General features: G+C 30.6%; 2 protein-coding genes across 2 annotated transcripts; both read right to left on the minus strand.

Moving 5' to 3' along the window:
• Window positions 1-2,460: 2,460 nt before the first annotated feature.
• On the minus strand, window positions 2,461-2,940 carry LOC121213551 (leucine-rich repeat extensin-like protein 1). Its single transcript, XM_041086342.1, has one exon. It carries the CDS (start codon window positions 2,938-2,940, stop codon window positions 2,461-2,463), a length of 480 nt encoding a protein of 159 aa, XP_040942276.1.
• A 425-nt stretch (window positions 2,941-3,365) lies between these two features.
• LOC121213843 (nudix hydrolase 10) lies at window positions 3,366-7,671 on the minus strand. Its single transcript, XM_041087049.1, has 9 exons — window positions 7,446-7,671; window positions 6,614-6,802; window positions 6,229-6,294; window positions 5,915-6,052; window positions 5,733-5,810; window positions 5,586-5,636; window positions 5,456-5,490; window positions 3,967-4,075; window positions 3,366-3,800 (listed from the first exon to the last, which is right to left on the minus strand). The coding sequence occupies exons 2-9, from the start codon at window positions 6,800-6,802 to the stop codon at window positions 3,570-3,572; spliced, it is 897 nt and encodes a 298-aa protein (XP_040942983.1). The 5' UTR covers window positions 7,446-7,671; the 3' UTR covers window positions 3,366-3,569.
• Between the last annotated feature and the right edge of the window lie 10,787 nt (window positions 7,672-18,458).

Genomic DNA, 18,458 nt, shown 5'->3' on the forward strand with positions numbered 1-18,458 from the left:
TATTAGTGTTATGGTCCCCAAATTATTCATATGTAATTTTTTCTAACATTCTATCTTCAAAAAAGAGATGTCACATTCTTTAAATTACTTAATCTAAAATATCAAAACTATAAGATTTGAATATTTCAATAAATCAATGAATTCATATACAGTTATACATCTAATTTTATTTTTGAAAATCTGAAATAACATATCCTAATTTATTAAATTCTGTATTAAAAATTTACGTTGCTAATATTATCTTCAAAACTAGATTATATGTACTTATCTAAATCTTTGAAAACAAATCGAAAAAAAGAGGGTCTCCTTCTTTAGAAGAAATAGAGTCACAATCTTTAAATTACTTAATCTGAAACATCAAAATTATAAAATTTTAAGAAATAAATAAATTCATGTACACCTTTAATTTGAATAATCTAACCTAATATGTCCCGATTTATTAAATTTTGTATTAAAATTTTAGGTTGTTAATATTATCTTCAAAACTAGATTGCATGTACCTATATAATTGTTTGAAAAGAAATCGAAGAAAAAGATTTTGGATGTTTTGGAGTGTAAAATCTTAATTTATACATATTAGAAAAGGAATGTTGAAGACTATGGGTTAAGTTCAAGGAATTTATGACTTGTACGGTCAAATCTAAATTCAGCTTTGTGGGTGTGGATATCAAAGGTGATATAGACTGCAGAGCGCCAGAGGAATCTAAACCCAGTCAAAGGAATCGTTAATAATAATAAATGTCGGAACAAAGGCTTAAGATCACAGGTAAAAATTATCATAGAATTTTTTTAAGGAAGGGTGTGATTGTATTTCTTCACATTTTATTTAAGTTAATTTATGAATATTAAATTAAAAACTAAATAAGTTATTTTGGTTAAAAATTTATTCTTGCACATTAACATGAAGTATATGTGTCACACTACATGCTATTGGCGGATTATTCAATATTTTTATCTCATCTGCAATTTAATCTAATATATATGAATAATCTCTATACAAAAAAATTTAATTTACTTTTTAATCTAATATACATATAACTAATTTACTTCTACTTTAAAATAAATAAGGCAAAACTAATTTAACTCTTAATATAAAAATTTGTATGTTATTTTAATCTCATCTCGGTAGATCATATCTTTTGTGTCTACTGATATTAATACATGATATTGATGTATTTATTATTGTTTTAAAAATATTTATTTATGAAAAACATTTATATATCAAATATAAAATATCCATTACCTAATCTTTAATAAATCCAAAATAAAGAACAAGAAAATCTATCTTAACTTACAACATCATCTTGTAGATTATTTTTGTTAATTTGTTTCACTAATTAAAAAATAATAAGTGAGATATTAGTTTTTTGCTTTATAATGACTACATCTTACAGTTTCAATTTATTACTATGTTATTCTTTATATCGTATAAAATGTCGATAGAATTTCTACATGGACTAAGACTACGCTAATACCAAATAAAATAATATTATTCATATGTACTCAAATTCTAAATCTCAACTCTAAAGACTAACGATATAAAATACTCTATGTTAAAAAAAACACACACACACAATAAAAAGTACTCTTAGAAGTTGATACGAAAAAATAGTCTTAATAAAATATTGACATAATAATTTTTTTTCTAAAAAAAATCATTTTAATCCTTCATTTATTCTTTTTATCTCTTTAACTATTAAATTTATATTTTTGTCAAATCATCTTAAAATGAATAAAAAAAGTTAACATTTGTTAACTTTACTAACACTGTATACATGTAGAATGCCACGTAGATGAAAAGTCAACATTTAATTAATTTTTAAAGTTTAAAAAAATACTTTTTATATATATTTTTAATGATTTTTAATTTTAAAAAATTAATTAAATGTTGACATATTATCCATATGGCAATTCATGTATATATCAGCAAACTTAGAAAATGTCAATTTTCTCATTCATTTTGGAGTGATTTGAAAAAAATATATTTTTAAAAATTTTAAAAATTAAAATGATTTTTAATAAAGTGGAAGTGGAAAAAAGTCTAAAATATTTAAAATTTATATAAAATAATACAATCCATAATTTGGGAATATAAAGTTTTCTTTTTCGAGTCCTTGCGTTGCGTGTGAAAAAGTCAGAAAGGTAAGTTAGAAAAGGACATTAATGGAAACTAAGGTCCTCCTTCCACTTGGCAGTGACTACACACTCACGCTTTGCATAACGAGAGTTCAAGATTCTCTCTATTTCTATCTCTCACGAACATGCTCGCGAAAACCGCAAACCAATTATTAGAAAAAGGCAACTCCAGTGCTGAAATACATACAACACCATCAATTCATTACATGCAGACTCAAAAGACTAAAACCTGATCTAATGAAAATAAACATGTCTTTTATTACAAAACAACTACAAGCTTTTTTAAGAGATTTTCTGTGCTTGTTGACAGCAAAACAAGAAAAATTAGCGCATAGATAGAGCTAGAATAAAACAGCAAAGTATTACAATGGAAAAGGTGGAAACGGGTGAATAAGGAGTAGGTGAACGGTCAACAACAGGCTGGTAGTATTCATTAGGATTTGGATGGGAAGGGTACTGGCAACACTGTACTGGAACTGGTGGAGGGGGACAGTTAGCTTGAGCTGGACGTGATGGCGGAGGTGGAGCTCTATATGAAGGATAGGTGGAAATAGACGAGGGTGGTGGTGGTGGCGGAGGAGCTCCATATGAAGGATAGCCAGAAAAAGATTGGGGGGATAGAGGAGCTCCATACGAAGGATAGCCAGAAAAAGATTGGGGTGATGGAGGAGCTCCATACGAAGGATAGCCAGAAAGAGATGGTGATGGCAAGAGTGCACTAGAATCCTCCCCGCCGAAAACCATGTAATCAAGGTTGAAGGCTGATATCCAAAGCGCCACAAGGATGACAAATGCTGGACGCATATTTTTCCTTGACTACAGAAAGTTTCACTTCAGAAAAAAAGAAGAAACCGATTGTTTAGTCGAGGGGAAAGAATCTGACAACCAGTGAGTTTTATGGGATTGCAAAACGTAAAGACACTTTATAAACCGTGGCTCTCACTACAGGTTTTGCTGTCGTCTTTCGTCCTTTTTTTTTTTCTTCATTCCGGGTCTTTTGCCGCTTGGCACACCACCTGTCATTTTTATGAAGAGGTGCTCTAGAAGCTTAACTTATTTAGATGGGTCCGAAGTTTGTATCTCTAGAGATACATTTGAAGATGACAACTTTAAAAGACTTGTGAATACTCAAAAAAGATAAATTTTGATTTGTGTTCTCACAACACAACCTATAACTCGTGGACTAAACCAACTCAATTGACTAATCAATGTCTAAAGGGTGATCTATATCTATAATTTCATAAGATTTCTTTAAAATATTCAGCAATAAGGATGACAAAACGCATATAATCAATGGTCAAATTATACAAGAGATAATAACTGATAACTTTTGGTCACGGCTGCACCCTTTCTTTTATCAGAAAGAGGATGGAGAATTAAGGGATCAATATATAAAGAAGGAATAAAGTAGGCTAGCAGATGATATGGTACCATCAACCCAATTTTACATTTATGCATGAGTTGTTAGCAGAACTTGACTTGTCCAGATCCTTGTTGTTCAAATAAAGGTAAGATGGTTGGTCGCTGAACATTGATAATGTAGGCCTTGGAGAAAACCCAGCATAGTCTCTGTCTACCTTTGCTAAGCATAATTCGTTAATGTATTTGAAAAGCTCGTGCTTTTGGGCAAAAGGTTGAGCAGCATATTCTTCAAACGGCATCCACTGAAGGAAACAAAAAGAGTAAACATATAAGATGAAAGGTGTCTAGTAAATGCATGCCTACTATATGTATCAGGTCTGTGAAAAGTGGTCGTACACTTATCTTCTCTTTATTCAGAACTAGCTAGTGAATTAATAGGATATACTCTGCAACGCAAATAAGTTGTACCTGAACTGCCTCAATTTCCAGCTCTTGCTTCTGAATATCAAAAGATAGTGGACGCAACATGCATAAGAAAAATAGATCTGATTTCTCGAAGAATGTCTTGTGCGATTGACTGAATTTAAGAACAAGATGTCAAAACAAAGAATTTAGTGAAGGCTGAACCGCTGGAGTATTGATGATGAACATAAGCTTAATAAATCTGGGAAAAGCAATGTCAACAAAGAATAAAAAACTCCTGAGAAATTCAAATACATAAGCATGAATTGTAGAGTCCGTGGATTAAGTATCGTTAACCTTTAAAGCAGTATTTTCGCAAAAGCTAATGACCAAAATTTAGGCTCATTGGAAATACTGTACTAAATATACTTGTCGCATCCACAAAGGAAAAATATCAGCCCAACTTTTATTTTTGTAAGGGTGAACATTTGAAAAAATTTTAAAAATTTGAATTAATTGAGTAGACGAATTATATTATATCACCTTAATTTAACTCGAATTTTTTTGAATCGAATAGAGTAAAATAGATTTTATTGTGAATCGAATAAATTTATTTGAATTAAATTAAAAAATTAAACTAACTGAGATCTTGTTGACAACATAATTAAATTCCAAGATAAAAGAAAAATATTTTAAAACAAAATAGAAAAAAAAACAAGATAATTAGTACCATAAAATTAGATTTGATAATTTACTTGTTTAATACCTCAAATTTATCATTTAATTTTTTAGATATATATAATTTACCATTTTTTAAATTTTTTAAATACTTTTTTATTTTTTTGAATATATATTTATAAAATTTTGGAAAATAAACATTTTATAAATATTCTATTTTTTAAACTATTTTATATTTTTTATATTTTTTAGAGGAATCAATTTACAGATTTTCAAAACTATCAAGGAGTTGAAAGGTATTTACATCAATTTTTTAATCAAATTATTCAAATTATTTAAGTTTTAAAATTTAATTAGACTTAAACCCAAATTATTTATTCGAATTGATTCGAAAATATTAAATATGATTAATTTGAAATTCGAAAAAGAAAAAGTAATTTTTTCAAATAGAATAGAAATATTTTCACCACTGAAACCAATATTTCATCCGAATCTTTCCATGCCTATGATTTTAGATTTACAGCCACATTTTCACAGCCATTGGTCAACTCCCAAGTCTTACTAAACCGAATCAAAAAATTAAAAAAAACGTTATCAAGAGTGCATTTTCTTCGGTATATATAATATGAATGAAAAACTAATTTTTCTCTTAACCTTTTAAAGAACTACTAATTTGAGGAGCAGAGGATTTTTGTTTCCCCCAATCAACAAATCGTAAAACTGGTTTGAAAAAAACATGGAGCTATGAGGGGAAGCATAGCATAATTAGTGTTATATCTGTGACGTAAGTTCTTTATGTTCAAGTGAAGGTCAAAAACTATTCCGATCACTCAGTTTTAAAGGCAAAAGGACATGTTTAATCATGCAAACACCATACCTGAACCCTAGGACCTCTACAAATTCTGTGTCAACCTGGGAAAGGACAAAAATAGTGGGTCAGACGAAAGCATTAATACTCTTAAATTATATGTAAGAAGAACATATATTTTTACACATTCATCACTTACCCCTGTTTCTTCTCTTACTTCTCTAATAGCTCCCATAAAAATATCCTCTCCCTGTGTGTAGAAGAGCTCATTTGTTATTTAATAGCAACATGAAATCAATTTTCTAGCTGATGTAAAAAGTCCTCATGATGACACTCTGCCACATACCTCATCAACAACTCCTGTAGGAATTTTCCATATACCGGTTCCTCGAAATCGACCACTCTTTTCTTGAACTGTGAGCACCTATTAGCCAAGAAGCAACTATGAGACAAAAAGGTTGATGAATCTGGGAAGAAAAAAGGGGGGCGCACCAACAAATTAGATCAAAATAAAGGGTAATGGAGAACCTCTCTTTTATCATTCAGGATAATTGCACCAACACGTACTCGGTGTGTTACATTTGCAGGGATATTGTTAGGTGTATTAGGAATCCAAGAAACGAGCATGAGATAACTTGGTTCAGCATGGTGGTACCTGAACCCCTCCTAAAACCAGTGTAATGTGTTTCAAAGCAGTCAAGACATCATAAGTCTCAAGCTCAGAGGATAAAACTGTTCACAATATCAAAGTTCAATATTCAAGTAAAGCTAAAACATACATTCAAAGTTTATTCTACTAGTTGGAACAGTGTAATTGCATAATATATACAAGTATAGGTTACCTTCACGGTAGTTTCAACTAGATGCACAAGTCCAATAGGCAATTTAATCCAGACTCCCTTTTTACCCTGCATGATAAAAAACCAGATGTTATGAATCTACACTGAAAAACTAAAACTAAGAAACTTAAAGCCCTTGTAGAATAGCAGCGACATAATTAAGTAAAACCGTTGATTCTGGATAAACTTTCACAATTAGAGGTTAGCTAAAAAGATTAAAGTGTAGATTTATCTCCTACTCAGGTTCCATTAAAATTAAGAAAGCTAACAAATAAGGAGAATTTGCACATTTCAATCCCATTCTTCAATTTTAAGCAAGCATCTCAGCTTACTTTTAAGGGAAATTCAGCAAAGCAATAACCAAAATATTCATCTAAAGTTATTACACCTGTTGCTTCCACTGCAACATGGAAGCTCTGAGCACAATAACAAAGGTTTCAGAATCCATATGCTCTTTCATTTCCACAATGACACCTCCATGGCCATCATTGGTAGCAGGAAGCAATTCAGTATGCCAAACTCCATTTCCGCACACCTGGCTTCCAACTACTTCCCTTAAGTCCATCGAAACCGACATCTGTTCAACAATCAATGAATATCAAATTCTCAAATTCAATTTCTAAATAAGATACCAAAATAAATGAAATCCAATTCTTTGGATATCAAATTGTTAATACATACACTCACACATACATCATGTGAACACTTATACGTTCCTTCATAGATACATAAGTTCATACAGTATCCATACACATATCATACATCATGCTTACGTAAATGATATCACATAATCCAGTTACATAAGCGTATAAGGTTATAAAAGCAGTTAATGCTCAACTCCTAAGATAGAATAAGACTCAATATGGATAACCAATAAAATAAAAGATCTTTAAACCAATTCAAGCAAATAAAATAATAATAACAATAACACTGAAACTCTTTTCGGCCACATATTTTCACAAGTTCTGACTCGGGAAAATAAAAAGAAGATTTGAAAGAAGCTTATTAACTCGTACTCTTTGTGACAAACCAGACAAGGAAGGGACAATTTTAATCTCTAATGGAGTTAACCACTACATGTCACTCAGAAAAGGTCAATAAGAAAAATCTTCAAAAAAATAAAAAGAGGTTAAACTGTGAAGCTGCTCTTGATTATGAGCAATTAACTCAACCTAACGCAAAAAAATTCATCATGAAATTCAAATCAAAGTCAGATTTACCTGCAAAAACAACGAACGGAGACGAGTTTTTTGAAGGTAGGTAACGTATAATCAGAGTGTTAATAAATAAATAATAAAAATAAAAACAAAAAAAAGATTCAAATATTTGGTTTCTGGTTTACTGAAATGGAAAATGAAGGGGAAACTTATGGAAGAAAAATTAGAGGGAGTTTGAAAAGTTTGCTTAGTGGTCAGTTATTGCTTTAGCGGGTTGTTGTTATTATTATTTATAGGTGAGGTAAAGAGTTGGAGCATGCCATTTATGCCGGGAAAACTACGGTGCGATGAAGTGGATGCTGACGTAATATAGACCCTCAACTTTAGCCGCCCTCATTCATTTTTTTCTTACGTGTCATACACAGGCACAGGGGACAAATTGAACGGTTTTGCATCCTCCCCTGGATTCAAATGCGAATGTTCATCTTATCCAAAATATAAAAAACATACTTTTATTTTGCCTTTGAACATATTTGTAGATTTGAATAAATTTGGATCAAATCATGAGTTTACACAAATAATCCGAATTTATATTAATAAACATATAAGTAAAGAGGTATGCTATTAACCTGAATTTATATTGTAGATTCTATGGATATTGTATCAGGTTGAGGTGACTAATGCCTTAGTATATAGAGATGTAGGGTCAGTTCTTCATTGCTTTTGAAAAGTACTTTTGAAAAGTGCTGTGGAGGAGTGCTTTTGAAAATTTTGAGTGTTTGGTATTGCTGTCAAAAAGTGCTTTTGAAGAATAAAATGTCCATTTTAGACATGATATTATAAAGTAACAAATATGTATTTAAATAATGTTCAAATTAGTTAATATTATGATATTTTAGCAAAAATATCAAAAAAAAATTTATTATAACTTATTATTAATATTTTAATATATAATATTAATTTCAAATATTTCTAAGTAATTAAAATTATTTATTAAATTTAATTAGAATATATAACCTATATTTAAATATTTAAATATAATAATTAAATATTTGTAATTAGATATTGACACATTATCTAATAAAAGTATTTGCGCATAGTGCATACTACTTTTTAATACCATATAAAAGTAAGGTTAAATACTACTCAACAATTTAATATACCATATATATTTTTAGAAATAAATAAATTGCCAGTAAAAGAAAGGCTACCCACGCTTGGTTATACAAATAAAGCAGTTCCTAAAAGATTATTATAAATACAGAAAGTTTGTGTGTGTGGTGGGGCTAAAAAAGTAAAAAACCAGCTTAGAAGCACTTTTCTGCTGGAAAAGCTATAAATTTCTGCTTCTTCATCTTGGCAAAAGCACTTTAAAGAAGTTAAAAAATTGACCCCAAATGAAGGTTATTCTTCATTACTTTTCACCCAAAAGCACTTTTGGGGTGTAAAAGTGCTTTTCCACCGGGTAGAAGAACTAGCCCATAACCGAGGAAACGTACGCCTTGGGGAGGGTCTACATGCCTGTTGTATGTTTCTATATTGTTGAATGGCAGCGTAGTGATTAAGTATTGCGGCAATTCAGCATGTGGCCCCCAATCTTTGAGAGCCGATGAACATGGATAAACTTTAAGATAAAGATTTAGGGCTAGTTTTTCATTGCTTTTGAAAAGTGCTGTTAAGAAGTACTTTTGAAAAGTTTGGTTTAAAATATGAGTGTTTAGCATTGCTGTCAAAAAGTACTTTTGAGAAATAAAATGTCTATTTTAGATATGTTATTATCAAGTAACAAATATGTATTTAAATAATATTTAAATTAGTTAATATTATTATATTTTAGTAAGAATATAAAAAAATATTATAACTTGTTGTTAATATTTTAATATATGAAATTTAAATTTTAAATATTTTTAAGCAATAAATATTAATTATTTATAAAATTTAATTAGAATATATAAACTATATTTTAAATATTTAAATATAACCATTAAATATTTGTAATTAGTATTTTAAAAAATATTTTTTTATTTTTAATTAATGATTTTAACACAATTGTAATTAAGTACCAAGAAAAAAAAAGAAAAATACTATGTTATTGGAGGGGTGAAAAAGTAATTAAGAACCAAAAATATTTTTGGGAGAGGAAAAGCTAAAATTTTTAGCTTCTCCTTTTCAGCTCATTTTCAGAAGTGCTTTTGAAAAACACTTCTGAAAAGCTAAAAATTTCAGCCAAAAGCAGCTTGTTCTTCACAGCTTTTCTTTCAAAAATACTTTTGGAGTCAGAAGTGTTTTTTTAAAGCAATAAAGAACTGGCCTTAATAGGCCATTCGGAAAGAAATTGGGTTGATGAATGTGGATAATATATCCAAGATTAGTATAGACGTCATCAATATGTCATCATCGGAGACTCAATCCAGGGATACGAGCTCTATAAGGATATAAGGTATATGGATTGGTTTAGGATTAATTGTTTATAGATTTTATATCATGATGGTTAATATTATGTTATCCCAAGACCTCGACTAAAGAACAATCATTGAACTTGACATGAATAAGCTCGAGTGCAAATGTGTGTAACAATTGTCGATGTGTCTATCCCATAGTCGACATAACCCAACCCACACATTAAGAGTAGTTGCCAAAGTTGATAATAGTGAGTCCGAGCACAAAGGTGTGCACCAATTGTCAAGGAGCCTATTGAATCGGTTATCCATCCTAACCCACCCATTTAGAGTGTCCAACATTTTCATATGATCCTATATTTGCAATCGGATGATACGTACTTTCCAAGCTCGGTGCAGTCCTCATACCAATTTGGCAAAGGTGTTTTGAGTCCAAGTCTTTCAACTACATCACGGATCTTTAATATGGCATACACACCGAAGTTCACAAAATTTCCACTCCAACTTGAACACTCAGGTATGATCTTGTTCAAGAAGCTTGTAGAAGATTCGATTGAAGTCCCATTGATAATACTCTAAAATGACATATTTTTATGTATTAATTACATATTTATTCTGAGTATAATCCTACTAATTTAAGCTATTTATGGTTTTTTATCTGGTACGGATTAAATTGAAGGCAAAAAGAAATTTGGGGGCAAAAAGCGTGAATTTGGAGACAAAATGGGCCAGCATGCGAAATAGGAAAGAAGTGGTGCTGAAAATACAAAGTGTAGAAAACTTGGGGGCAAAAATTCAAAAAGGAGATTTATAAACATAAAACTCTATTTAAATTTGAATTTTATTAGGATTATTGTTAAGTTATTATTTAGATTTAATTTCAGTTTTTATCTTCATTTATCCTTTAGAGTTTAAATAGTAACAAACTAAGTTTTCCATGTACTATAAATAGGGGATGGAGTGACACAATTTGACACCCATCTTTTCTGTAAAAACTCTCTTTCTCTAAGGCTCTTAGCTTTTTGTTCCTTTTATTTTTTCAATAAAATTCCATTTTATTAAACTTATTTGTTTTTTTTTCCGAAAAGTATGAGCCACTAAACTCATCTAGCCAAAGGTTGTTGAGATTCCCCAAAAAAGGTTCATGAGGCTTAGAATCCGTACTTAGTCTTCTCAATGAGTATTCATCGTTTCTCTGCATTACAGGACTGACGCTGTAACAGCCCGATTTCGACTCTAATCGGACATAGTGGTTTCGGGACCACAAGTTCGAGTCAAAAAAATATTTTAATATTATTCTGTGTGTTTATTATGTGTAAATTTAATTGTGTGAAATTTTCGTGTTTTAATTTTGTCGTTTGAGTGATCGATTAAAGAAAAATGACTTAATCGCGTAAAATGAAAAATTGGCTAGTTATTGTGAAAGTGTTAATTTGCTAATATCTTGTTAATATGGAGTTCTTAATAGGTAAAAAGCCCATTATTATGTGAGTGGGCGATAATGGTAAAAAATGACCTTATATTATAAGGTTTATATATTTTGTAATAAAGGTTAATATAGTAAACTAATAATTAAATTAACATATGACATAATAAATCAAATTGAAGCCATTATTTTCATTCTTCATTGCCGAAACTTAGAAAAGCAAATAGGATTTAAAAGCTTTGAGAAATTCGGTCATTATCAAGCATAATTCAAGGTATGTTTTACTTCGGTTTTTAATAATTTTTACGTTTTTGAGATCGTTGTTTCGAATACTATCCGACCCATGTTTGAATTTTTAATTTTGATGAATATTTTGAGTTGTGCCATTGATGAACATTTGTGTTATGTGATGTTTGATGATGAATAATGAAAGATATATTTTAGATTAATATGTTTTGTATTGGAAATTTTGGTGAAATTGAGTAATTAGAGTTAAATTGTGAAATTAAATTTTTGAGGGACTAAAGTGTGAAATAAATGAAATGTGAGGACTTGTATGAACAATAGATACATTCGGCCCTTGTATGTTGTGAACAAAATTTGTGTATTTTGTGTTTTATCCAATAGGGACTAAATTGTAAAAAGTGTAAATGTTAGGGGAAAATGGTAATTTACCCATTTATATTTTTTGGATTAAATTGAATGTAATTATATTTAAACTAGCTTATTTTGAATATAATTAGATCGAGAACCGAAGAAATCAGAGTTGGATCGGGGAAAAACTAAAGTTGTCGATTAATCGTCTGGTTTCGACTTTTCACCGTCCGAGGTAAGTCTATTAGCAACTAAAGTTATTAAGTTAATATTTATACATGCATACTAATTTATTTTATGTTGAGCTATAATTTAAAGTATATTAGTTGAATAAATTTGAAGTGTGGATAATATATATAACATGTTTGAATATACAAGTATGATCTTGTATAAATTCATGGTTTGAAATGAAGATATGAAATGTAATCAAGAATAGGTGATGTTCGAATAAACATGAATATATATATGTAAATTTCTTTTCTTGAAATTAGGTAAGAAAGTTATATATATATATATACATACGATAAATCAAATATATATATGTGAATACATGAACAAGTCTTGAATTTAGTCAAAAATATGTATATATATATATATGTGTATGTATAATACTCGAATATATATATGTATATATATAAGTTTTTGAGTTTAGTTAAAGTACAAATATTGTATATGTATAAATTCCTGGTATAAATCAAAGGTATGTATAACATTTATATATGAGGTTTGATTATGCAAGATTATGAGTATATGTTCTTGCAATGAATTTAAGTATGAAATTTATATATGTATGTGAAAGTTTCGATTATGTATGTATATTCATGTAAAAGTTCTTGAATGGAAGTGAAGATATGAAATTATTAGTTTGGATCATTATAAAGTGATCGAATGTAATACAGAATTTACGTCTAGTAGGTTTGATGCCGGTGAAATAATACAGACTTTACGTCTAGCAGGCTTAATGCCGGTGATACATTTCGGACTATAGGTCTAGCAGGCTAAAGGCCGGTGTACCGAATCAGGTTTTAAAACCTAGCAGGCTAAGTGCCGGTGAATCTGTTTAAATTATGTGAGAATATGCAATTGATATATCTATGATTTTGATTATATGAAATCGATGAATACATAAACATTCAGTTTTTACATGCTTGGTGAGTATACAACTACATTCGGGTTTTGCATTGGTTAAATATAATTGTATGTATTTGGTATATACAATTAATAAAGGCATATGTACATTAGGTGTATGCGATTGTTGAATTTATAAATGCATATGGTGATATGCGGTTGTCAAATATATATATGTTGAGCCTATGTGTTTGATAATTATTTATGTATGCATTTGAGATATATATATAAATATACACATTTATATGTATATGAAGAATATGTATATATATGCAATCGGCTATTTACGTTAAAGTGTATATACACTCGGTTTTAATTGTTGATAATTATGTATGCGTTTATCTTTTAGTATTTGTTAATATATACAGTGTTTGCGAATTCATTAAGTGTACCAGGAAATATTATAATTTTTATAAATATATTTGTTGTTATGCTATAGACTTACTAAGCTATAAAAGCTTACTTTGTTTACTTATGTCTTTCTATTTTATAGACTTAAAGATCAAGCTTCAAGCTCGAGGATTGTCAGCAAGTTCATCACCCTATCTATTATTTCGGTATTTAAAATATTTAAATTCTAACTATGGCATGTATAGACTAGATAAATGTTTTGAAGATCTTACTTTGTTGTATTGTATATGATTATAATAGCCATACTAAAATGGTTTATTTCCTTATGGATTTGCTAGTTCGTAATGTCTTTATTAGTTAGATTTTAATGTCTTTGTTTATTAAAAATGGTTAGAAGAGAAGTTGATTTTGAGATGGTTTTGAGATGGTTGTGTTTTGTTCGGTAATGCCTCGTAACCTTAATTCGGCAACGAATACGGGTTAGGGGTGTTACAGACGCTTTAGTCCATGTCCTTCCAAAAGTGATCTTTTAATCTTGTGCAAAGGCGGCTGCTTTGTATGTTTTGGGAAGGTTGCATAGTCGGTTCATTAGCTTACTGCGTCAGTAGTTGTCGAGCCCAAGAGACAAGATGGTGTGGCATTCGCCATTGAGAAGTGATGATCTAGTGTAAGACGGTCCCACAAAAGTGACGGTTGGCTAGAGTTAGGTTCCTCTAAATCATAAGGCTAAAATCTAAGTGGAGCTGTGGTCGTAGGCGTCCTCTTCCACTATAATTGACTTATTCTATCATGAGAAAGATCACCTAAAAGCCGAGGATTGAACCCAAGGAGGATCGAGATAATCGAAGGCTAGAATCTCTCAATCAAAGAATCTATTTTCTCAATTCTATTTCTCTTTACAATTTCGATTTCAATTTATATAATTTCAACCCCTCTATATTTTTAATTCTATTTTTTTCCAAGTATGCCATGTTTTTTTGAGCACGACTGTGCTCGGGATCTCGAGGAATAAGAAGTTGTGCAAATCCAGTCCCTGAGGATTTGACCATACTTCCCTTATACTATTCTTTTCGTTATTTTATAGGGATATGATATTTTTTGTGCTCACAACGACACACCAAATTTTGGTGCCGTTGCCGGGGACTAGTAACATACTAATCTTGTTTCTTTGGTATAGTTGGTTTAGTTACTTCTTTAGAAACCATGGTCAATAAATTAGTAGCTAATATGCTTAATTTTCAACAGAAAACTGAGACGTCTATAAGAAAGTTGACCACTCCAATTGAGAAAATGAACTCACAAGGGAAGCTACTGTCACAAACGAAACCTAACTCAAGACAAAACGCAAATGCAGTGACGTTGCAAAGTGAAAGAGAATTGGAACCAATTCCTGGTAGAAATCTTGGTCAAGATTTTGCCCAAGAGAAGCACAAGAACAATGAATAGGTTCGAACGAAACATTTATTGCCAAAAATTCAATCTCCATTTCTAGGATGGTTGAACCAACATTGAAAAGGTAAAGAGGACAAAGAGATCCTCGAAACATTCAGAAATGTCGAGATCAACATACCACAGTTGGATGCCATCAAAAAAATTCTGCAATATGCCAAGTTCCTTAAAGAGCTCTGCACCAACAAGTGAAATTAACTGGTAACGAATGGATAAGTGTTGGTGAGAATGTATCCGCGGTGTTATAGCGGAAGATGCCAACAAAATGCAAAGATAGGGGCATGTTTGCAATACCATGCAAAATAGGCCACTTAAGAATTAAAATATCCATATGTGATTTAGGAGATTCCATAAATGTAATGTGTTTTTCCATTTATGAATCACTTAACGCAGGTTTTTTGACAAAAACAGGTGTTGTCATTCAGTTGGCAGACAGGTCTATTATACATCCTAAAGGAGTCCTTGAGGATGTGTTAGTAAAAGTCAACGGGCTTATTCTACAGACTTTTATGTAGTGAAAATAGACGAGGATAACACTCTTGGATCTTCGAACATCTTGCTGGGCTGACCTTTTCTTTAGTACTGCTAGCACTAAGATTTGCGTCCATAGCGGAACCCTCACGATGGAATTTGACGGGGAGATCTTGAAGTTTAACATTACGACTCTATAAGTCACCCAAATAAAATCTTGAACATAAATCGTGTCGACATAATTGACTCATTAGTAAGAGAAACTTTTGAGTCACCTTATGAAGATAAACCTGAAATGATACTTAATGATTTTGAATCTGTTAATGAATTGTTGTCTCTGATGAACACTAAACTTCTGCCTTTTGTTGTGCAGGCACCAGATTTAGAATTGAAACCGCTTCCCTCTCATTCATTCATTTTCATGCATATTTGGATTAATTTAAAGTGGCCTTTTAAAGGTTTGTAGCGTCTTGGACTTGGAACCACGTTGTATAGTATTGAGTTTGTTAAATAGTGTTGAGTATGACTCTTATTTCAGTCAAATTTGAGAAATAATCTTCCAGTTAAACTTTGTTTATTTGTTTCAATCAAACTCTTATTAATCTAGATTATTTTATTATTATTTGACTTATGAATTTAGCCTATAAATAGGTTCTTTTACAACCTTAGAAAATACACTCACTAGAGATTAGAACTTATAACACTTTTGAAGAATTTTGTGTTTGTTTTGAGGGTTATTTGCTTTCAAGTTTTGGGGTTTGGTTTTTATCTCCATCTTTGTACTCTTTGTTCTTTTGCCATTATAGTAAAATAAGTTATACCAGAAAAACCAAAATAAGATTTAAGGTAAACTATATAAATAATCATCCAACTATTAGTGTGTTTTTGTTTTGGTCATCAAGATTTAAAATTTTTAATTTTAGTCACTAATGTTATTGAAATTTAATATTTTGGTTACTCATCTATTAAATCATTAACTGTAACACCCTTCACCCATCTCTGTCATTGGAAACGAGTTACAGAATGTTACAACAATTAAAAAAACAGTTACATGCGACTTTAATTCAAGAATACAATTAAACATTTAATAAATCTCATAAATTCACATAAAGCATGCTCTGCGAACAAAATCAGGTTTAAATCGAGCTTATGAAAGCTCTAAAATCTATTCGGAATTCAACAGGGACCGGATTGAAACAAATAGAAACTATGGTCGATAACTCACAGTCAAACATGACAAATTTTTATCATATCAATCATTCAATATAATATATAGCCATATTTGAGCTTCAAACGAGCTTACGTGAGCTCTAGAATGAACCTAGAAACAAACAGGGATCAATTTGCAATATTTTCAAAAGTTAAAGACAAATATGCAAAATAGGGGTCATATAGTCGTGTCTCCAAGTCGTGTAACTAACTGTGTCCGTGTGGCAACTTCAAAATATACTACAGTAGTCACACGGCTTATCACACGACCATGTCATAACACATGTGTCTCACATAGCCGTGTCAAACGATCATATGGTTAAACCATGTAACAAACTATAACTGTGTGGACTATATTGAAAACATTTTTCACAATGCACACGATCGTACCTCTAGACCGTGTGGTACAAATAAAATTAGACCATTTGACTTATTGTACTTAATGTACTTTCAATACATGTTTTAAAACATTCAAAGTTCCATGCCAAAACATACCAAATCTTTCCAATTCAAGGTGGCTACATATATATCATCAAACATAACCTTTGTGTCATCTAAATAGTCCATCTATATGTTTTAAACATAATTTATCAAAGTGTCAAATTGCACCAATTAAACATCTTACTTATATACATCCATTAGCAATTGAAGCATACAACTCATCATTATACATCATCATATTCTTATACCATAATCATATCTACTACATTTTCCCAATCATCCAACATTCAAAATTTTGCCATTCATGACTTCATTTGTAACTTGTCACCATGCATCCTACATATTTAAATGCATAATAAACATACTTCCAAAATCAACCATCATATAAATTCAAGATCACATACATTTAAACATTCACTTCTACAATACAACCCCTATATACATGTCACTTAACCAAGTCAGGACCAATAGAAAATATACCGAATCAGGGTTGGATAGCATGAGCTCCGAGTTGATCCGGTCAACGCATTCTGCAATAAGACCTAAACAGGGACAGGAAAACAAAATAGGATAAACATCACTAATGTTTAGTAAGTTTATTTGAAATTCATTTAACTTACCTCAATAAATTTACAATTAAATTATGAAAGCATAATGTAACAAGCACGGATATCATTTGGCATCCTGTCACATCCACAAGTACATCACATAACCTTTCCAGAGGTTAGTACATTATATTACACAAGCTTATAATATAACCATTTAACTTTAATACTATCCAAAGCACATTTGACCAATTATAACTTAAAATAATTTTGTTTCATTATCATTCACAAATTAAAACAATATAACTCATCTCAGTTCACATTTAATTAAATGGACTAGCTACTATACAGTTCCCTGTTATCACAATTTAACAACAATAGGTGAGATTATCACACATGAATCATATAACATTTCCAACAATACAATTTAATCTATATCAAAAACACTCAGCAAGTACAACATTTATGTCATTCCATTCTCATGTATCCATTTCAGATTCAGTATTCACATCATTTAAACAATTTCATTTCACATCATGTTTATTTTCATCGCTTGGAGAACTATAGTGAATATACCTCAGATACACGGGATAATAATGCTCACACAAGCTATGACTAAAAGTGCTCACACGAGCTGTAAATTAGACATTAACCATTACACGGTGTTGCTCACACGAGTTATGAAGAATCCACAACACATGTAGAATCTTAACCATCGGTACAATATCTAGTAAACCGGTACATTAACCATTACATGATGCTGCTCAAATAAGCTGTGAAGAATCCGTAATATATGTAGGATATTAGCCATCGATAAGGTATCCACCATTGGTACAGAGTACCTATTGCATATATATGACATAAAGCCAACACCGGTATAAAGTACTTGCTATAAAAGACCCTAATGACATGTCATTTGTATCCTAACTATTCACTAAGTTCACACTGGTCCTGTATCACGTATTCAATATTTTCCATTCTTTTTAACATTTTTGCACACATATCAAATAACCATATACTTATTCATTTTCGTTCACATATCAAATAACCATATACTTGTAAC

The sequence above is a fragment of the Gossypium hirsutum genome, chromosome D01, assembly GCF_007990345.1.
Source record: "Gossypium hirsutum isolate 1008001.06 chromosome D01, Gossypium_hirsutum_v2.1, whole genome shotgun sequence".
NCBI lineage: Eukaryota > Viridiplantae > Streptophyta > Magnoliopsida > Malvales > Malvaceae > Gossypium > Gossypium hirsutum.